Here is a 23424-nt window from a genome sequence, read left to right on the forward strand (position 1 = left end):
CATGTGCTCTATAAGATGTTCATAGATGGTACATATAACCGCATTGCTTCTGATACAGTAAGCTTTAAGTAAATTAGGAAATATAATAACATCATAAGCAGAAACTTCATTAGCGTAAAATGATTCAGTGCAACAGGAAAATCAACGAAATAAGCAAGATTAATTTACAAAAGTAATTAACAAAATACAGTAAGATACAGTCTCTTTAAAAGTCATTCAGTTCTGAAAGGTTTTTTTTTTTTTATAATCAGTCTTTGCTCAAAGTTCTGAGCAGGTATGGGGTGAAATTTCTTCCCCTGAGTTCAGTTTTTAATCACAAGAAAGTCTGAATAGGCCATTTGGCCCCATTAAAGGTAAACGCTAGGTCCATGTGGGGTCAGGTCTTTGTAGAAAATCCCACGTGTAGAGCTTGTGTGGGTGGCTAAATTAGGTCTTTAGAGAAACACGTGGAAGGCTAGAAATAGGGAGAAAAGGGAATATACCCAAATCGTTTGCGGCAGAACTGAAGCAGTCTCTGGAGGTCAAGATCTTGGCAAAGGCAGCAGCCAGGGAAGTTTCCGAAGATCTTGGCAAGTCAGGACTGGGTTCCTTCTCGGAAATCTCAGGAAAAGCAGCTCGGGGTTGAAGTGGAAGCGGCAGCACTGGGACTGGAACTAGCAGGATTAGCAGTCAGGATCAGAGATCACAGGGACTGAAACGCTGGCAGGCTTGTAGGCTTTTGGTGCAGCAGGAATGGAGATCAAGTCAGGAGTCAGGAGATCGGCTGCGAGACGAAACTGGCTGGGCACCAGCAGTCCATCAGTGCCAGCAAGGGCCACCAGGCCCGGGGCATTGAGCAAAATAATTCGCAGCCCAGCGGCAATTAAAACCATTGTCTCTCTTCCCCGTAAAACAGCCTCTAGGCTGGGGAAAACTGGGAGAGGACTGGGCAAGGAAAAAAATCGCTTCTGAGACTCTGGGTCCCAGAACTGCATGGCTTCTTCCTCTTAGACTATCCAGAAAATTGAAAGTTCGAATTACTCCCGTGTGGTTCGCCAAATTATAACGATAAAAAATGATAAAGGCTGCTATAAATATATATATTAGTATTTTAATTAAAGCCATGTTGATAGATAAAGTTATTAGACCACACGCTTGTAAGCATTCAAAATCTGACGCCTAGCCATAATTGTCTCCTGTCTCCTCCGAGTCTGCTGGCCAAGAGAGCCACTCCCCCCAACCCAGGAGATTATAAACTCCTCTCTGCGTCGACGTAGGCCTCCCCACGCCCAAAGAACCGGAAACGGAAACCCGTTGGACCACAGGAAATGTAGTTTGGTACATTTCCCAAATTTCACTTTTACACCCCCCTTCACCCTCCTATTTCTTTCTTTAACTTTTAGAGGAATTTTTATTGGATATGTTAAATTTGTCTTTTTTTTTTTTTTTAATATTTTTCCATGGTTACATGATTTTTTATTTTTTTCCCATCCCTCTTCCCTCCTCGCTCCTAGAGCTGACAAGCAATTCCACTGGGTTATACATGTATCATTGTTCAAAACCTATTTCCATGTTATTCATATTGGCCATAGAGTCATCTTTTAACTTCAAAACCCTAATCATATCCCCATCGAAGTACATACTTGATCATATGTTTTTCTTCTGCATTTCTGTTCCCATAGTTCTTTCTCTGGATGTGGACAACTTTCTTTCTCATAAGTCCCTCAGAATTGTCCTGGATCATTGCATTGCTGCTAGTAGAAAAGTCTATTACATTCGATTGTGCCACAGTGTACAACTCTGTGTACAATGTTCTCTTGGTTCTGCTCCTTTTACTCTGCATCAGTTCATGGAGCTCTTTCCAGTTCACATAGAAATCCTCCAGTTCATCATTCCTTTCAGCAAAATAGTATTCCATCACCATCAGATACCACAATTTGCTTGGCCATTACCCAATCAAAGGACACCCCCTCATTTTCTAATTTTTTCTGCCACCATAAAGAACACAGCTATAGATATTTTTGTACAAGTATTTTTTTTCTATTATCTCTTTGGAGTATAAACCCAGCAGTGTTATGACTGAATCAAAAGGCAGGTATTCTTTTAAAGCCCTTTGGACATAATTCCAAATTGCCCTCCAGAATGGTTGGACCAATTCACAACAGCAGTGTATTAGTGTCCCAATTTTGCCATGCTTATCCTCCAACATTTATTATTTTACTTTGCTGCCATATTGGCCAATCTGCTAGGTGTGAGGTGATACCTCAGAGTTGTTTTAAGTGGCATTTCTCTAATCAGGAAGGAAAAAGGAACACTTTTTCATGTGCTCATTGATAGTTTTGATTTCATCATGTGAAACCTGCCTATTCATGTCCCTTGACCATTTGTTGAGTGGGGAAGGGCTTAACTTTTTGTAAGTTTGACTTAGTTCCTTATATATTTGAGAAATTAAACCTTTGTCAGAGAGTTTTGTTATGAAAATGTTCTCCCAGTATGTTGCTTTCCTTCTACTTTTGGTTGCATTGGTTTTGTCTGTATAAAACCTTTTTAATTTGATATAATCCAAAGTTATTCATTTTACATTTTGTAATGTTCTCTATCTCTTGCTTGGTCCTAAATTCCTTCCTTTCCCACAGATCTGATAGGTATACTAGTCTTCATTCACCTAATTTATTTATGATTTCACTCTTTATATTTAAGATACCCATTTTGAATTTATCTTGGTATAGGGTGGAAGATGTCAATCTAAACCTAATTTTCCCAGCAGTTTTTGTCAAATAGTGAGTTCTTGTCCCCAAAGCTGGAATCTTTGGGTTTATTGGATACTAAATTGCTGAAGTAATTTACTCCAAGTCTATTCCATTGATCCACCCTTCTGTCTCTTAGCCAGTACCATATTGTTTTGATGACCACTGCTTTATGGTACAGTTTAAGATCTAGTACTGCTAGACCCCCATCCTTCACATTTTTTTCATTATTTCCCTTGATATTCTTGATCTCTTGTTCTTCCAGATAAACTTTGTGCACAGACCTTTCCTGCTTACCCCTTAAGTTGTCTTAGACTGGAAAATGTCTTACCCCCAACCTTTTGTTTGCTATGCTACTTCAGAATACAATTTGACACATTTTGAAGTTGTTTGGAGGGGAATGTTGGGAGAATTTAGCTGGGTTGCTGCCTCTACTCTGGCATTATGACTTTATACTCCATTCTCTTTCTAAGTAGGCTTATTTGTAAATGTTTAGTCAGAATGTTATTTATAATCTCCCATACATCATGTAACATAATTTTATTCTAAATATGTATCCCTGAGTGAAATTTAAAAAATCTAATTAAGAAAACAAAGAATAAAAACAGGAAAATGTTAATGATGAGATATTTAAATAACTGCTCAAGAGAGAAAAAGAAATAATGTTGAAAAAACCTATGATTAATTGCAAAATAACTATGTAGACAGTAGTGGGGTAGGTCAAAAGAGAGGAGAGACTATTTTAATGCTGACATGGTAAGAAAAGGCTTTATCATTAGTTTCAGGATGGATCTTGGCAGAATAGGAGGATTTGGACAAGAGGAGGGAAGAACATTCCAGATTGAATGGTATGGATAAAAGTATAGTTGTAAGGAAAGGTGTCTTTGGAAGATAATGAAATGTACCATTTTGACTAGAACGAAGGATTTGGAAAGGCTTAAAAAGTCCACATTTTTTCTTTGATTTTTAGGCAAAAGGTGGGCTCTGCTTACAGGAAAACGTTGTGATCTCCACAGTATAGTTCTTGTACAATGTAAGCTAAGAATGATTTTTACATTTTAACTATTATTTTTTATTTAGAAATGTAAAAATAATTCTTGTCTCAGGTTGCAGCTGGAGTTTGGTATGCTCTTTCTTGGATTGTAGAGGGTTTTTTTGTTTTTAAGAAAGGGGATAATAAGACCAAACAAGGGTTTTAATATTTCGCAGGTGGTATTGGGCAAATTATTTTTGAAAGTGAATAATGAAAACAGTTGGGAAACTTTAGTATCAACCTAAGTAACTAAGTAACTAGCCTCAGAACCAAGAAGGCCTGAGTTCAAGTCCTGCCACTTAATATTTAAAGGATGTGTGTGACCTTGGACATCTCTCCAGTCTCTAGGTCAGGGGTCAGCAACCTTTTTGGCCATGAGAGCCATAAACGCCACATTTTTAAAAATGTAATTTCGTGAGAGCCGTACAGTGCTCACAGCACGCACTCCTGTAACAGTGCGTGCTCCTGTAACAGCGCCTGAAAAAAAAAATGGACTTTATGGCTCCTGCAGAAAGAGCCATATCTGGCCCTCAAAAGAGCTAGATATGGCTCGAGAGCCATACATTGCTGACCCCTGCTCTAGGTTATTCTCTAAGACCAAGTCATAGAGAAGATGCTATTTTGTACTGGTATAGGGATTTTCCTCACCTTAGGTTTCCTGAATCAGTAAAATAAGAAGTCTGTTCTTATCCCAGTTAACTGATGATAACCTAGAATAGGGTAGTAACAGAATGAAGAAGAAGGTATGAATACAAAAGAGAAGAAAAGAAAAGGGAAGAAGACTTGTTGATTATATATGTGGAATGAAAAAGAGATAAATGGCAAATATGGTTCAAGATATTAAGCTGAAGAAAACTGATGCTGCTCTTAATAGAAATAGGGAACTTAAGGACAGCACTTCATCTTTGCAGGGAAGTTGAATAGTTTCATTTTAAACCATACTGAGTTTTAAGTGAAGGTGAGATTCCTAAATGTTAGTTTCTGGCAGGCAGTTAGACATGTGTGGAGGTATCAGATTTTTGAGGTCAGAGCTTTGACTTGTATCAGGACTTAGTGGAAAGACTGCTGATTTTGGAAATACTGATGATTTTGTATTTGGAAAACTTTACTTAATGCTCTATTTCAGTAGCTGTATAAACAATGGGGAAATTACTTAACCTCTTTGAGCTTCAGTTTTCTTATCTGTAAATTGAGAATATTACCTGAAGTACATCCCTCTCACAAGGTTGTTGTAAGATTGAAGGAATCTAATGTATGCAAAGACTTTTGTTTTTTTTCAGACTTTCAGCCACAATTTATTAAATGGGTCAGGCATTATAATAAGTCCTGGAAATAGCAAAAAAGAGAGAAAACAGTCATTGCTCTCATGGAGCTCATAGTCTAAAAGGGGTGAAATATGTAAACAACTATGTACAAACTATAAACAGAATAAAATGGGTAATCTCAGAAGGAAGGCATTGAGACTAAGTAGCTACAAAGTATCCATTTTTGTTATTATGTAGGTGTTAGATTTATCAATATATGTTATGTATATGGTAGATTTTGCAGAATTCTCTCTGCACAGAAGTTTAGAGAGAAAACAATAGAGAACCAAGGCATCCTACATATTTAGAAACATTTATTTTTAAAGATTAAAGAAGGAAGTAGAGCTTAAGGCAAAAGGGGAGGAAAACCTGCCTATATTTTCCTCAGCCTTTTTGAAATCTGTTTTTCTAATGTCTAGAGTACAGTTCTATGTCCATTGTTCCCTACTATTTGCATGATGAACTGGTCAGTTTCTCATAAACTTTCTACCATTTATACATTACCAACCAATTAATTCTTAAGAACAAAATTGAATAGTAGTTTCTTTATTGATTTCTCTATTTTACAAAAGATGGTAAAGATCAAAAGATGGAATAGATGAAGGAAACAAAGCAAGTAGAAAATTTGTTAGACCATCTTCTCTTAGGAGAACTAAGCTTTTATAAGAAGCCATGATAATTAATATGCCCCAACACTAATGTAGCTTGCCCCTGTGCTTGTAGTCTCTATTGTGAAACCATCCATAGCTTTCATCTGATTATGTATTCTGCAGAATACTCCTATCAGATAACCTCTTTTCTTACTAAATTAACAGAAATACTTTCCATCATGCTTCCCTCTCAAATCTGTGTATCTCTGTATGGGATTTATACAAATAGCAAAATTTCTTCTGTCCATAGCTCATAACCCTAAATGTAGAGGAAAATCAAGGATAAAAAATGAGGAGATGGGAAAACCAAGGTATGTATTTTTCTAATGTGGTAAGTCAAATTATGAGTTAGATATGTTTTTTAGTATACTGTAGTAGTATATCATGTAGCATTTAATGGCCACATCCATAATATGATGCTATAGGTATATAGATTATGAGTCCCCTTAAAATTCCTTTTTAAGAATGTCTCTTTGCTTTTGTATTTTCTATGATTTTCCTAAAAGCAATGCTGACCGTGTCACTTTCTTGTTTAGTAAACACCAATTGTCATCTTTTGCCTCTAGAATCAAATAAAAGCCAATCTGCTTAGCTTTTAAAACCTTGCTGAATCTGGCTCCAATCTACCTTTTTCCACCTTATACATTATTTCACTTTCCAGCCAAACTGGCAATTTATTGTTTCTCATAAGCAATCCTACATCTCCTGTCTCTGCACTTTTAAATGGCTACCCTCCGTGCCTGGAATGTATTTTCACTTTACCTCTGCCTCTTAATAGTTTTTGTTACCTTTAAAACTCTGTTCAACTAACTAAAGCATTAAACTATTCCTGATTTAATGCCTTTTGCTTTAAAAAAAAAAAGTGTACCTTGTTCCTATTTTGGATATATTTATATATTTATTTGTATTCTCTCACCTAATAGAACATAAGTTTTCTAAGAGCAAGGACTATTTCTTTTGTTTTATTTGGTTTTTGTTCTTATATTCCTAGAACTTAACATGATACTAGGCTTCTTTAATAATTAGGACTAGTTGCCACTTTATCAGATTAACTAGATTCATTTATCTTATGAACACATATTTTTAAAATTTCAGCCTACAACTGAATTTACAAATAGATTTGCAGAGCTTGCTGGATAAACAATTCAGTAAATCTTCCAGAGCTGTACAGCAGGTAATTATTTTTGTTAACAATAATAGTAATAATTAACATTTCTACCATGCTTGCTTCTCCACAATTTTCTGAGGTTGATAATGGAAATATTATCTATCATATTTATGTTATAGATAGATTCAGAGACTCAGAGTTATAGACCAGACTCAGAGAGATTCAGTAACTTGCCCAGGTTCACATAACAGATAACTGTCAATCCAAATGGGAACTCAGTTCTCTTGTATAAGAAAAAATTTAATTAAGTAACTTTTAATTACTTATTAGGGTTTCTCTATAGTAGTTTCATAAGTTGTAACTCTGTGATTTAAATAAGATGTATAGGGGGCAGCTGGGTGGCTCAATGGATCGAGAGCCACGCCTAGAGACAGGAGGTCCTAGGTTCAAATCTGGCCTCAGACACTTCCCAGCTGTGTGACCCTGGGCAAGTCACTTAACATCCACTGTCCAACCCTGATCTCTCTTCTGTCTTGGAACCAATATAAGGTATTGATTCTAGGACAGAAGGTAAGAGTTTAAAATAAATAAATAAGATGTGTGTGTGCGTGTGTGTGTGTGTGTATGTGTATATGTGTATGTATATGCCTCTGCAATGATGTCACACACTCTGGAGGTTACAACATGGGGAAATCAGACTCCTAGCCCTGTGGTTTCATGACCAAGTCAGTCAAGAAAGGTAGAGGGGAAAAGGTAGAGTCCCCTGTTAATGACCCTTTTTCAGATCCTGAACACCTTGCCCTGTCCATAACTACTCTTCATCTGGTTAAACAGTGTTGAGCCACTGCCTGTGCTTATAAAATCTGTAAAACCCAAGACTCAAGGTCTTAAACAATACTAGGACTCTGTAGACACCTGCTTTTGTAACCTGTAGCTATTATAAGCCAGTTTTGCTCAGATATTTGCCCAGTTCTCTTTCCTTTTAACACTTGATTCCTAAGCAAATATTTTTTCCATTTCATCCCACTACTACTTACTTAATTGAAATAAATATTTCCAGTAGGAGATATATCTGATCAAAATATATTGGCAGATTTTTCATTTATTACCTGCTAAACATATTTCTTTTAATTAATTAATTTATTTATATGTAATATTTTTCCATGGTTACTTGATTCATGATTTTCTAAAACCTATTTCCATGTTATTCATATTTGCCATTGAGTGATCTTTTAACATCAAAACCCTAATAATATCCCCTTCGAACCTTGTGATTGATCATATGTTTTTCTTCTGCATTTCTGCTCCCACAGTTCTTTCTCTGAATGTGGAAAGCATTCTTTCTCATAAATTCCTCTGGATTGTCCTGGATCATTGCATTGCTGCTAGTAGAAAAGTCTTTTACATTCCATTGTGCCACAGTGTATCTGCTAAACATATTTCTGATTATTGTTGTATTTCTTTTACTTATTTTTACATGTAAAAACTTATTAAATGTTATGGCTAAAACTCTAAAGTCAATGCCAATAATAATTTGATAATTTTAATGATAGTCAGAATGTTAAATTTTTGTAGTAATGTGTTTTGTAAACTTGCAAAATTATCCTTTATGTCAGTTAGCAGTATTAAAGATCATCAATTATTTATATTTCATGTGCATGAGATCTAAGAGCAATTCATAAGTCTGCCTATTCTTTGAAAGATATTTACCACAACTCTGTCAGAAATTGATCTGAAATTTAGAAGTTTGTACCTGTATCAGTTCTAACTAAATAGTTAACTATTGACTATTCTTTCTTGAAATATTTTAATTGGGTCATGAAAATACATCAGAGCAGTGTGTGTTTAGCTTAATAAAGTCAGACAGTATTCAATTCCTACAAAGTGGTATAAGAGAAATCTCTTTTAACTAGTGACAGTATCTAAAAATTGGACACAGAATGATAGTAGTACCTGGCTAATGGATTTTGTAAGTTTGGAAGATACTGTTCTTTAGAGGGATTTTTTTTTCACTAATTCAAACACAGAATTTTATAAATGAATTTCTATGAGTTGTAAAGGGATGACTTCAATAGAATCTTGTAATGTGAAAGATATTTGTTCATCTAAATATTAGGTATAAATTATAGGTCATTCATTACCTTTTTACAATGTCAGTGAAGAAATTTGTCCTTCCTGGTGTATCAAAATAGAAATTGTTTCCTTAATTTTTCAGGATTTTGCTATATTAATAAAAATGCTGCAGTCCCTCATCGAAGAAGGTTGCACAGCTCTGATGGACCAACATTGTCGCAGTGCAGCAAAAGCCTTCTCACGTTTGCTAAGTGATTTAGATCCCAATAAACTGAAGGTAAAATTGGCATATAACATCATGCATATTGACACCAGCCATGTGTTAAATATAATTGTATGGTAGATAAAAATCACAACTTGAGTATATAGTAGACTTTAGGCAATTATAAGTCTTTGTTAGGACGACTCAAAATTAAATTCAGAGCTATGAAGAAAAGGTAATCCTTTAACATTCAGCTTCAGTCTGTGAGCTTAGTAAAGTACTTCAGTTTATAGTAATTTGATCTTCTTGTTCTTTCTTGAAATGTTTGTAGAAAAGATCAAATTAAAATATGTACATAATGTAATTTGTATTCTTTAAAATGTGATGTAAAGATTAATTATAATTACTATTATTAATGTTACTTCTAAATTTGTACTAACTCTGGTCATATTCTCCAATCAGAAATAGGCATATTTTGGAGAAAGAATGATAGAAAAGAAAGGATTAAGTCTTTTCAGGTTCTCTTTAGGGTTCTAGCCAAATCCAGATTTCGATTTGTGATCTTTGTCTCTGTACCTTTTGACACAATTGAATCAAATTAATTTGGACTCCCATTAATTTGAAATTTGACTAGGGCTCTGTTCACTTGTTATTGGATGCTGATAACTGGAAAAAAAGAACTAGTTAAAAACCTGAAATTAACTTATAAAACCTATTCAAGAGAGCAAACTTTTGAGCACTTATACTCATTAAAAGTGAAAGATTATTATGATGATTGCAAATCACTCTTATTCATTAGAGATCTCCCAGGGATCTCTGCTAAACAAGGTAGTTGACTTCACGTTTCTGTGTGTACTTGTAAATTATAGTATTTTGTCTTATTAAAATACCATAAATAGTCTTTCTCACATCTAGTATAAATTAGTGAGGTAAGTGTGCAAAAGATTAATTTGAAAGAGCAGTGTAAAAAGCATCAGGAAAAGACTTAGATTCTGGTTGTGGCTTTGTCTGCACAAGTTTTATGATCTGTGATCTTGGTGAGTTACTTAGCCATTATATTCAAGTTTTTTTATTTTTAAAATCAGTAAGATTGACTAGAAGATTCCTTGCATCTCAAAATTCAATGACTCAATAATTTCATGTTTTTTATTACATTTTCATTGACAGCAACTGAATCTTGCCCTTATTAACTATGTCCTAGTAATCTATGGTTATGCCATCTCTCTTCTTGGAATTGGACTGCCTGAGGTAAGTTTTGGAAGAGTTCTATATGAATTACAATTTTGACATCATTATTACAAGACATATATATGTATACATAGAGTTATAATTTTTTCACATAACAGGCTCTTTATGATTTTCCTCTTGTTTTTCAGCATATTTGCTTTCTTTCCTTTTCAAATTTGGAGGTTGGGGACAGAATTTTGCTTTTTAATCTGTCCTTTTTTAAAAACCTACATTAGAGTAAATTAATAAATGTTAAGTTAATCAATAAGTATTTATTAAGTACCTTCTATGTGCTAAGTACTGGGAATGCAAATGATAAAATAATCTTTACTATTAAGGCTCTTATATTCTAATTGGGGAGGTGTGTACAAATATAAGTAATACTGAAGAAATTCTTCAGCTAGACAATGGCAATAAAACATCTAAATTAAATTTTCATGTAATAGAGTATCTGTGCAGGTGGGTCAATGGGGGTGTGTATGTATGTACCTCATTGTTCTATAAAGTACTTTAACTTCACCTGTCCTTTGCATAGTTTTTCTTGGCCACTTCTAGGATCCAGGATCCTTCTGCTTTACCAATATTTTTTTCTATTTTATATTTATGTGATCATCATTTTTGTTGCTATTAAAGGAATTATCAGAAGCTGAATATCAATTTAAGAGAATTATTGACCAATATCCCAATGAAGGAGTTGACTGCTTAGCCTATTTTGGTATTGGAAAAGTATATTTGAAAAAGAATAGGTGAGTGAAAGACAGTATTTTTGAGCTGATGTTAATATGTTGTCACATTGTTTGTCCTTCATTTTGAAGGGGAAAATGACTCATAAGGGTGATGTCATGAATTGATTTAAGTGAGGCAGAGTTGCACAAAGTTGTCAGCTTCACTCTCTCTTCTAGAGACTTCTAAGTCCAATGGCAAGACAAAATCAGGACAACTGGGGAATCACCCAGGAAGCAGTGGATGACTTTGGAGCACTCCACAGTGTCTGCTTTAGCTGCCTTCATGGTTGTTGGAACAAACTGCTGTCATCCAGCCTTTTGGCCTGGGGAACTCTTCAATGCTTGAAGTAAACTTTCCCCTAACTCATTGATGGGTTTGAGGCCTGTCATTTACCCTTCAACCTGGTTTAGCTTGTCTGCTGAGACAGTTTTACTGGGGTGTAGCCACTGTGCATGCTATAGCTTCTTGGAGCCACAGGTAAGAGTTGGGTAAAAGGTAGATACCAAATGAATAGCCAGTTATCAAGTATTCCCAGTGCCATTATGTCTAAATATTTATTACACGTAATGATGACTCACCTTTTGGAAAAGTTCTGTTAATATCCACAAATCACTAGTAATTACAAATCACTTTAAGGACTTTCCTTTCATTATTAGTATTAATATTCTGCCCCTTGCCGTGGGTCTTCTCTGGTTCCTGCCTACTCAGACTCTACATAGCACTTTATTTTGTAGTTTTCTAATAAAACTTATATAATATTGCCATGTTAGAGTATCCTATTTATTTTTTAGGAAATATCTGGGCCCTGGACAGGGATTTAATAGGGCAAAGAAGAAAATTCCTAGAAATCTGCCCTAGAAAGGGACTAAGGAAACCCAAACTTCTGTTTTCTTTTTGATGAGCCTTCAGAAGTTGAAAGATTTATAACTGAAAATATAAACTCCAGAGAGTGTTTTCTTAGTCACCATTTCCCCTCCATAAGACATAAGGTTTTACCTTTCTAGTCCTGTGTTTTTTTACCCTGGCTACACTTCCTCTCTATGCACCTCAGTTTTGTCATTGAAAAAAATGAGGATTGTTAGGGTTCTTTATAATTATAAATTTTATATATGAAAGAGCTGATAACCTAGCTGCACGAAGAAAACACATAAAACATTTAGAGAACAATTTAATGCTTCACTATGTATAAATGAAATAGTTCTAGAGAATTCTCAGTTGATAAATGGTTAAAGGATATGAACAGACACTTTTCAAATGAAGAAATCAATGTTGAAAACTTGCTCCAAATTGTTTAGAGAAATGAAAATTTTAAACAACTCTGAAATACCAACTCACACATTAGATTGGCTAATATAATAGATAAGGAAAATGATAAATGATAAATGTTGGAGTGGACATAGGAAAATTGGGACACTAATATACATGGTGGAACAGTGAATTGATCCAACCATTCTGGCAAGCAATTTGGAATCATGTCTAAAAGGCTATAAGATTATTGTGCATACTCCTTGATCCAGCAATACCACTGCTAGATATAAATCTAAAAAAAAAGGAAAAGGAACTATTCATACAAAAATATTTATGGTAGCTCTTTTTCGTGATGATAAAGAATTGGAAATTGAAGAAATGTCCACTAAGTTTGGTATTTGATTGTAATGGAATACTCTTTTCTTAGAAGAAGTAATGAGCAGGATGTTTTCAGAAAAACTTGGAAAGATTTACATGAACTGTTATGAGCAAAGTGAAGTGAGTGGAACTGGGGGAACATTGTAACATCAATATGATGATAGCACAATATGATGATCAACTGTGAATATCTTAACTATTATCAGCAGCACAATGATCTAAAATAGTTCTGAAGGACTTAGGATGAAAAATGCTCTCTACCTCCAGAGAAAAAACTGATGAAGTTTGAATGTAGAAGCATACCATTTTTCACTTTATTTTTTTTCTTTGTGTTTTTTTTTGTGATTTGTATCTTCTTCTACAATATGCCAAATATGAAAAAATGTTTGCATGATAGATAGCACATGTATAACTTAGATCAAATTGCTTACCATCTCAGAGAGTAGGGAAGGGAGGAAGTTAGAGAATTTGGCTCTCAAAACATTAGAAAATAAATATTAAGAATTGTTTTCACATATAATTGGGGGGGGGGGAAATACTACTGAGCTTTAAAAAATACTTCAGACAGGGGGCAGCTGGGTGGCTCAGTGGATTGAGAGTTGGGATTGAGCCTAGAGTTGAGAGGTCCTAGTTTCAAATCTGGCCTCAGACACTTCCTAGCTATGTGACCCTGGGCAAGTCACTTTACCTCCATGCCTAGCCCTTATTGCTCTTCTGCCTTAGAACCAATACAGAGTATTGATTCTAAGATGGAAGGTAAGGGTTTAAAAAATACTTAAAACAATGCAAAATAAAAAAAGAAAGACGTCAGAGTAAAGAATAGAATGAATAAATCAGAATAGAAGAAAAGATTGTATTGTATCACCTTTAATGGTCCTGTTCTTCATTATTACTTTAGATTTTCAGATGCACTTGGTCATTTTGAAAAATCAAAAACTATGATTAAACTTATTCCTGGAGTATTGACTTGGCCTACAACTAATGTGATTATTGAAGAGTCTCAAGCTGAGAAATTACAGGTAAATGTTTCTTCATAGTGGTGTTTCTATTTCATAGGAAATAAAAAAATCCAAACTACTTTATCAGTCTGTCTATAGTTCAGTGTTTTTCCTCTATAAGACAGTAGAGAGATAATAGAGTCCTATTTTTTCCCACTTATTCTCCTTCTCCTTGCTGCTTTTTAAAATAATACACAATTTCTACTCATATAGGTAACTGTAACAAAGCTTTCTCATGACTCATTTATTCATCTTTGAGGGGTGCCTGAGGCTAAGAGGCCTGATGAAAGTGAACCTCATTCTGCTTCTTCCAATTCCATTCTATATGTGTTTAGGCACACTACTATACTGGTTTTCTGACATAGTTCCAGGCTTTGATGTATCAAAGACTGAACATTTCTAGAGTGATCTTGATGGTATATGTCTTTAGGTTGATGATTTAACTATAAGTTTTTAAAATAAAATATCATCAACATTTTTCATTCATAGTTCTAAGCTGATGGTAGGTGAAATTCCATTTTAGGTTGTTGATAGATATACCTTAATCCTGAGAGTATGTCCTATTTTATCAAACTGAGATAAACAATAAGAATAAATCCTATGAGGAAAAGATCAAGAAAGAGCAACACAAGTGAAGAGTTTTGGTTGAAGAAGGTGTGGGCATGCTAAAAGAGGGATAGATCAAAGTGAATTGCTCTACTTGTTACTCTTCAGCATATGTCATGGAGATTTTATAACATCTGCTAAAATGTTAGAATAGACTTTCCACTTAAGGTAGAAGACTCTGAGTTAAGGGAAATATAAATCCATACACCTCAGAAAATAACAAATTGAAATACCAACAAAAAGAAATATTACTAAAAATATTCATGCAGAAGAAAATAAGCATCTGCAAAATAGAAAATTAGTATTATTTGAAGTTGGGTTGAGTCCTATCTTTCATGTTCCTTTAATCTCAGCACTTCATATTTTGATAAATATTTATCCATTTTATTTAGCTTGTCAGCTCTATTGGTATTTAATTGGACAAAATAGTTTCTAATGATTTCTTAAATTTTTCATTGGTTCTAATTTAACCTTTTTTTCAGTTTTGATAATCTCTGCTTTGACTTTCAGGATTTCTAATTTGTTGAGTTTCTAATTTTTTTTTTTAGTTATATATTCCATTCATTGATCTGCTCTTTCTCTTATTTTTTGATGAAAAAGTCCAGAGGCTTAAATTTTCCACTCAGTTTGGTACTAGAGGTTTTTTTGGGAGGGGGGTATATTTAAAATTTTTTGATATCTTTTCTCATTATTATCTTTATTGAAATTTTTGTTTCTATTATTTCTTTGATTCACCATTTCTTCATGATTGTTATATTTTAAAAATTTTTTATTTTGAATATTTTCCCCTAGTTACATGTTTCATGTTCTTTCCCTTTCACCCAGGCCCCCCAGTCCCCCTTAGCCAATGCACAATTCCACTGGGTTTTACATGTATCTTTGATCAAGACCTAATTCCATATTATTGATAGTTGGACTAGAGTTACATGATTGTTATTTAAACTCCAATCATTATTTAATCTTTACTTCTAAGGCCATTTATTGTATATAATTTTCTTGGCATTGTTATCCATAAGTTTGTGGGCTTTTAAAATTCCTTAAGTAAGGTGTCATTTCTGAACATTTCAGCCAAGTATAACTTAGAGGTATGACATTCTAGATCACTATTTCTGTGATCTCTGTAGTTAGCAGTTAAGCAATTTGGATCTCTGCCTCACTTTTGTCTTCTTATGTGGTTTTGCTCATATGGGATAGGGAAGCACTATGCAAACTTTGGAGGGGGGGGGTTTGTGCTGCTGTTTTCAGAGCTGGTTTTTCGAGTCTGCAGGTTTTGGTGTTTTTCCAAAGTGATGTGATCCTGGGAGAAGTATGGTCACTGCCCTCCTGTTCTTTGCTCTTGTCTTTGCCAAGGAAGGGCCTTAAGTTCCCTGTAGGTGCATGTGCTTGTGCTCCTCTTTCCTTTAGTAATGCAAATGAAGGCCCATGCTCCCTTGTGACCAGCACTCCTTTTCCTCTTATTAGGATGTTAGCTCTTTCAAATCAGGGACTCCTTTTTCTTTTTCTTTTTTAAAAAATTATTCTTAGGTCAGGATGCCTTGTATGTAGGGAGTGCTTGATAAATGCTTTTTGATATATTTATTTATTGACAGTGTTTTAAGTAGTTGAAGCCAGCAATATGTTTTTCAGATCTTTAACTTAGAAAATGACTTCAAAATGTTTCTCTTTTTTTCCCTTCTTTCCTGTCTCTCCATATTATGCATCTCTCCTTTTATCAGTTTTGAAGTCATAACTTAAAAGTTTTTGTGTTTATGTTTTTAGCTTAAAAATGATCATTGCTCAGCTAAATTTTTTTGGAATCAGGAAACCCAGATTGTTTATAAATATGTTCTCTGGGAAGAGTAATATAATATTTGGTTTTTATTCTGGTTTTAGTTGATATTGGAAAATCATATTGAAGAATGCAAATTCCCTCCAAATCCAGATGCAGTTTGTTGTTATCAAAAGTGCAATGGATATTCCAAAATCCAGATATATTTAAGTGATCCAGACTTCAAGGTAAAAAAAAAAACAAAGCATAACTTTTAAAATGAATTTCAGTAACAAAACTTACTCATTGAAAGAAATCTAAGTAGTCTTGATGTTCTTGGGCCTCAATTTTGAAAGAAATATAACTGCCTGCTTTTTAAGGACTTATAAAGTAATTACTTTCTTCTCAATACTGATGCCTATAACTATCCCAGGGCACTAGGTCTGTATTCCAACTTACTCTCCTAAGCATATCTAATGAAAATTCCAACTTCTAATGAGAACCCAGAGAACAAAATGATAGGTTTTATTGGTCATTTATATTTACTTAATTATGTTAACAATTATGAATGACAGCAGCATGATCTATTTTATATCAGATTTATTAGAACAATATAAATTTTCAAATTTGAAAGAAACCGTAGCAGTTATTTAGGAAACATTATCAGAATCATTAATATTTTCTGTACCATCTCCACATATCTTCTTTTTTAAGACCTCCACTGAAAAAACCCTCTAATTTTCTTAGAAAGTTTTCTCTAATAAACCAGAGATATGCTTTTTTCTAACATCTTCAGATAACCTCTAATTTTCCTATCTTGAACCAAGCAGAATAAATCTACTCCCTCTTCCACATAATAAATCTTTAGATATTTGACAACTACTATCATGTCCTTCTCCACCTCTGCATCTTTTCCTATCAGACTGAAGTGCCCCTAGTTACTTTACTAGATCCTTAGCATTATTTCAAATATTATCTTTACTATTCTTTTCTATACACTCTCTAGCTTGTTTAGATCTTTTCTAAAATGTGCTGCCAACATTAGACATGATATTTAATGTCTCATATGTGCTTTGAATAGGTCAGAAAAAGTGAGATTTGCCTTCCTGTGTTCTATGCATCCTATTTCTATTAAGTCTTCTTTTCCATACATGCCAAAGGAAAAGTTAATCATATTGAAATAAATAGTGTATATCTATCAGGTATTGATTGAAATACAAATTAATTCTACTATATTCCCTACATACAGGAAACTTATAGTTTATCTAATTATTGAATAATATACCTAATTATTATACCATAGTAGAATTTTAGAAACATCTAAATAGACAATTTTTGTTTTTTCTCACTAGATACATACATACTCAATAATACACATGTTCAAATATGAATTGGTGTAAATTCTTTTGGGTTTCAGGGTTTTATACGAATTAACTGCTGCCAGTTTTGTAGAATTGAATTTCACATTAGCTGTTGGAAAAAATTAAAAACAACAATTTTCAATGATAAAAATGACAAGGTAAGACATGCAATTTTATGTATATTTATTTGCCTGTTGCACATACTTATGACTTTTTAGAGGAAAAAGATTCTGAGTTCATTCCTGAATTGTACACATTGAGATTTTGATAACACTTGAATTTTTTTTTTTTTAACAACATACCCAGCAAGGGATCATCCAGTTTTGACTGTGGAGAACCACAGTAAGTGGATATATACTACCTCCTGAGATAAACCGTTCCAATTTTTGATATCTCAGAGTGTTAGTCTTGTCTTCAAATACCTGAAGACAGCTAATATGTTCCCCTAAGTCTTCTCAAATCTATATTAAACACTTCTTTCCCATAATCCTTCCTCAAACGGCATGTACATGAGGCCCTTCACATTTCTTTTTCTTTTTTTTTTTTTCTTGAAATAAGTGAGTATGGGACCTAATAGAAGTCAATAGGTTTGCTTTCGAGGTTTGGACCAGTGCTGAACCCAATAATAGTTGGCAACAGGCTGTAGGCCTGGATGTTAGGCCTCACCTGTAGTAAGATGGTGATCACACAATCTGACAGTTTTCCAGATGATATAAACAATAACTGGGTTTATTTATCAAACACAGGATTCGCTAGTGGATCAGGGTAATGGAGTCCCTAGATCTAATAAATTCTTTCCTCCTCCCACTCAGCCTGACCCACAGAGGTCTCTTCAACCCCCAACAAAGTTGGGCTACACTATTTTCTCTATCTCTCTACCTAAAGTAATGTCTAGCTACCTAAATCCTGACTAGCTGGTACACTAATAAATAGAAACAGCATACAGTTTGTCAGGTAGGATGGTTAGAGACCAGAGGCCTGAGCCAAGGTGGTCGGGCTCGTCTTTAGAGTAGAGACATTGGGTTTTTTGCAGAATGGGAAAAGATGCCTCAGTTTCCAGGAACACAGAAGTTTCTTGAAATAGGATCCTCCAAGATATGCTCAGGAAACCTCAGTTACCTCCTCAGCCAGATACAAAATGGCCACAGGAAGTAACCCTCAGCTCTCTTTCATGTCCACTAATCAACGGACCTCAACGGTCTCCCTGTATCACCTTTTAAGCGGTCCTCCCTTTCCAGAATAAGGCCCATATGTTTCTGTGCACGTGCACAGATCTTTGCAAAACACCTCTTTGTCTTTTCCCTTATATTCTGAAAACTCTTTAGCAGTGGCTTTAAAAAGAAGTACTCAGAACTGAAAATATTCCAAATGAGGAAATAGTGACATGATCACCTTGAATGCTGTGCTTCTCTTAATGCAGCCCAAGTTAGCATTAACTTTTTTATCTGCCCTGTCACACACTTGACTAACATTGAGCTTGCAATCTACCAAAACTCCCAAATCATTTTCAGATGAAATGCTGTCTAGCCATGTCTACTTCTGATATTTGTGAACTTGATATTTTTAATCCATATGTGCAGCTTTACATTTATCTGTATTAAAATGATATCCTGCAAATTAGTGGTGTTAAACTCAAATAGAAATAGGGAACTATAATCTGTACAAAAGTATCCTTTTAGGTCACATATTAACTTATTTTTCAAACATAACATTATTTACGTTTTATTGCACTTTTGTTTATCTTGTTAAATATCTCTTATTTACATTTTATTCTGGTTCAAGACATGCTTTGGAAGTTTGTGGGCTACATGTGTCCCATAAGCCGCTTTTATGCACCCCTACTTTAGATTAGGTCCAGTTTTCAACATTAAGATTAAAAGGCTTTAACAATAAACCAGGAAAAAATCATTTTGTTTTTTTAAAATGTATGACTGCAAAGAAGAATGAACTTTAGTCCATTACTCTGAACTGATTTTAAGATGTAGAACTTAAAATGTATTTTGTTAAGGATCTTTACGTGCTTTGTGTTTATTTTGGTTTTGATGTAGGATTTGTATAAAAAACTCAGTCATGTTTTTTAAAAAGATATTTTATTTAACAAATTACATGTAATAATTTTCCTTATAAGTTTTCTGAAGCTAGACGATCCAAATTGTGTCCTTTCATCTCTTCCCTCCCCCTTTCCAAAGATGATAAGCAATTTGATCTGGGTTATACATGTATCATCGTGCAAAACCTATTTTCATATTGTTCATTGTTTTAAGAGAATACTCATTGCAACAACAGTTAAAAATAAACGCATACCACTCAGCATTACCATTTTATTAGATTTATTAGATTAGATATTAGATATCCCAAAGAGATAAAAAAAAAAGGGGGGGGGGAAGGGCCTACTTATACAAAAATATTTAAAACAGCTCATTTTGTGGGAGCAAAAAATTGGAAAGTGATGGTATACTCATCAATTGGGGAATGCCTAAATCACAATATATAATTGTAATGGAATAATATTGTTCTATAAGAAATGATGAGCAGGAGGACTTTCCAGGAGAAAATTCTGCAAAGACTTACAAAACTGAAGCAGAGTAAAGTAAACAGAACCAGGATAACATTGTACACAATGACAACATTTTGAACAACTGTAAATAGCTTAACTGTTTTCAGCAATACGGTGATCCAAAGTAATTTCAAAAGACTAGTGATAAAAAATGCTAATCTGCTTCCAGAGAAAGAACGGATAGAATCTAAATCATGACTAAAGCAAACTTTTTTCACTTTCTTTATTTTCTTTTTGTTTAAGTTTCCTTCCACAAAAAAAGATTAATATGGAAAAAATATTTTACATGTATTGCACACACAAAATCTATATCAGATTGCTTACCATCTTGGCGTGAAATGGGGTGGGGCTGAGGAAGGGAGAGATTTGAGATTCCAAATCCTTTTTAAAATGTTGGAAACTGTTTTTACATGTAGTTGGGGCAAAAATAAAATATAATTTAAATACTATTGTATTTCAAATACACTAGTATCGTAATACTATTGAACCACCTTTCTTTACATTAAAAAATAAACACATACAAGCCTCATTAAAAAATTGAATATTCATACAAAATCAAAACCCCAAAATAAAAGCCCAAATAAACTAAAGTGAAAAATAGTGTGCCTTGATCTATATGCATTCTGACTCCAAGAGTTCTTTCTCTGGAGGTGGATGGCATTCTTTTCATAAGTCCTTCAGAATTGTCCTGGATCATTGTATTTCTGAAAGTAGCTAAGTCTTTCACAGTTGATCATACTACAATATTGCTATTACTCTGTACAGTGTTCTGATTCTGCTTATTTCCCTCTGTATCACTTCATGTAGGTCTTTCCAGCTCTTACTGAAATCATCCTATTCATCATTCCTTGAAGCACAATAGTATTCCATTGCCATCATGTACCACAATTTGCTAAACTATTCTCCAATTGATGACATCCCCTTAGATTCCAAGTTTTTATTTGAAAATTTTTATTTAATTAATTGATTTAGAATATTTTTCCATGGTTACATGATTCATGCTCTTCAAATTCCAATTTTTTGCCACCACTAAAAGAGCAACTACAAAAATTTTGGGGCAAGTAGTAATTTCCTACTTTGGGGCATAGACCTAGTAGTGGTATTACTGTATCAAAGGGTATTTAGTTTTATAGCCTTTTGGGCAAAGTTCCAAATTGAATAGTTAGATCAATTCACAACTTCACCAACAATGCATTAACATACCAATTTTATCACATCCCCTCCAATATTTATCACTTTTCTTTACTGTCATATTGTCCAATCTGAAAGATGTAAGGTGGTACCTCAGAGTTGTTCTAATTTGCATTTTTCTAATCAAGAGTGATTTAGAGCAGTTTTTCATTTGATTATTGATTGCTTCATCTGAAAACTACTTTTTTATACATAACTTTGATCATTTGTCAATTGGGGAATAGCTTGTATACTTATACATTTGACCTAGTTCTCTATATATTTGAGAAATGAGAACTTTATCAGAGAAATTTATTGTAAAAATTTTCCCCCAGTTTCTTGCTTCCCTTCTTATCTTAGTTACATTGTTTTTGTTTGTATAAATTTTTTTAATTTAAATATAGTCAAGATTATTCTTTTTACATCTTGTAATGTTCTCTATCTCTTGTTTTGTCATAAATTCTTCCCTTCTCCATAGATTTGATGGGTAAACTATTTATTCTATGTTCCCCTAATTTACTTATGGAATCACCCTTTATATGTCTAAAACATATACCCATTTTGACCGTATCTTGATATATAGGGTGTGAGATACTGGTCTAGTTTCTGCCATACTGTTTTACTGTTTTCCCAGCATTATTTGTCACATAGTGAGTTCTTATCCCCAAAGCTGAGATCTTTGGTTTTATCTAACACTAGATTGCTAAGGTCATTTATCCCTAATCTGTTTCACTGATCCACCATTCATTTCTTAGCCAGTACCAGATTGTTGTGATGATTACTGCATTACAGTACAATTTAAGATCTTGTACTGTTAGGCCACCTTCCTCTGTCATATTTTAATATGTTCAAAAATGAACTTGTTTCCTTTTAAAAAATAAATTAAAAGACAAATACATATGTTATTCTGTGCTTGTGGAGTGCTTCAGTCCTCCAAACTCTTTAACTGGTCACTAGATTTTCAGCGTGTTTGCTTTGTATTATGGACATTGGGTAAATTATTATCCTGGTTCAGCTTACTTTGTTTTGCATTGGTTCATATAAGTCATCACCTTACTAGAATCTTTTAGGAAAACAAATTTGAGATTAAATGTAGTTAAGACACCTGCTAGAAAGCTATATAAAGTAATTAAAATAGTAAATTTTTCTATTTTTTTAAAGAGAACAAACAGAATAATGTTCCTGTCATTCAGGATTTGTAACAAGATGTTTTGATAGGTAAAGTAAACATGTTTTGGACTTGATGCAATTGATAAGAATAATTAGTATACACTTGTGTTTCTTCAGGAGAATACTGTTATTTCAGACTATTTGTTGTAGCTGTTTCCAGAAAAGTATGTAAGTTTTATTACACAGAAGCATAAAATTAGAATTGAGTTCACATCGTATTATGCCTATCATTGAAGCTGTTTTTTTGTGGGGAGGGGGATTACTGGAAATCTACAAAGCAGATGGGATGTGGGAGCCTGAAATATGGGGATGAAAAGTCATGGAGAACAGAATCTTTTAAGTATTTTCATTTCCAAATGCTGGCAACTTGTAGTTGTAGGCAACAGAAGGTTCTTGAAACAGTTTGCTTATTTCCCTGAAATACTGACCTCTAGTATACAGATGACACTTAGGTCTGCAGTGTCAAATTTAATTATTCCAAGATTTACCCTTTTGAAACTCACATAAGAAAACTCCCCAGTGTGTTAGCCATATTTTGTCATATACTTTCAAACTTATGTTCTATGAAACTGAAAATAAGATACATGCTGCTTTAGAGCACTATCTTTAGATAGTAAACCATTTCTTAAATAGTTTTTTCCTTAAAGTTTCTTGCCATGCTTTTAGGTTCTACTTTTAGTTTAAAATATAATTTAACTTCATTTCACTTTGATATTTTATTTCCCATTTCCATTATACAGGAATTTCTTCAAGAAACATGTCTTACTCCTGACTGTAGAGGTATTATTTCTAAGATTGTTATCTTTGGTGCAACTGGTCATATTAAATGTGAAGTAAGTATCTCCTAAAAATAAGATCTGACTAAATCGATAGTACTTATATATGTAGCTCCTGAGACTTATTTGCCTGTGGACCCCTCCAAAATTACCACACTTTATAGGTACTTTGAAGACCAGGAAAAAAACACAGCTTAAAACAATGATGTTTAATGAAATAGCATAGTAATAAAATAACAGTAGAGGATTCTTCCCCACCTTGAACTTATCTTCCCATAATAGATATCCTCAGTGAGAAAAGAGGACAAGTTTCTCATACAACTGTATAGGTGTGTGTTGGGCACACACACCAAAGGGCCATTCA

General features: G+C 33.9%; 1 protein-coding gene across 1 annotated transcript in view; it reads left to right on the forward strand.

The window, feature by feature from the left end:
- The window catches only part of TTC3 (tetratricopeptide repeat domain 3), a 169419-nt gene that overhangs the window by 62556 nt on the left and 83439 nt on the right, over positions 1 to 23424 (forward strand). Inside the window, exons 10-18 of the mRNA XM_044670285.1 lie at positions 5964 to 6024; positions 6809 to 6887; positions 9037 to 9171; positions 10264 to 10344; positions 10957 to 11069; positions 13574 to 13694; positions 16152 to 16274; positions 17444 to 17545; positions 23025 to 23117. Of these exons, the coding sequence (XP_044526220.1) occupies positions 5964 to 6024; positions 6809 to 6887; positions 9037 to 9171; positions 10264 to 10344; positions 10957 to 11069; positions 13574 to 13694; positions 16152 to 16274; positions 17444 to 17545; positions 23025 to 23117 (908 nt within the window). The remainder of the gene's footprint in view (positions 1 to 5963; positions 6025 to 6808; positions 6888 to 9036; positions 9172 to 10263; positions 10345 to 10956; positions 11070 to 13573; positions 13695 to 16151; positions 16275 to 17443; positions 17546 to 23024; positions 23118 to 23424) is intronic.

This window comes from Gracilinanus agilis, chromosome 3 (assembly GCF_016433145.1).
Source record: "Gracilinanus agilis isolate LMUSP501 chromosome 3, AgileGrace, whole genome shotgun sequence".
NCBI lineage: Eukaryota > Metazoa > Chordata > Mammalia > Didelphimorphia > Didelphidae > Gracilinanus > Gracilinanus agilis.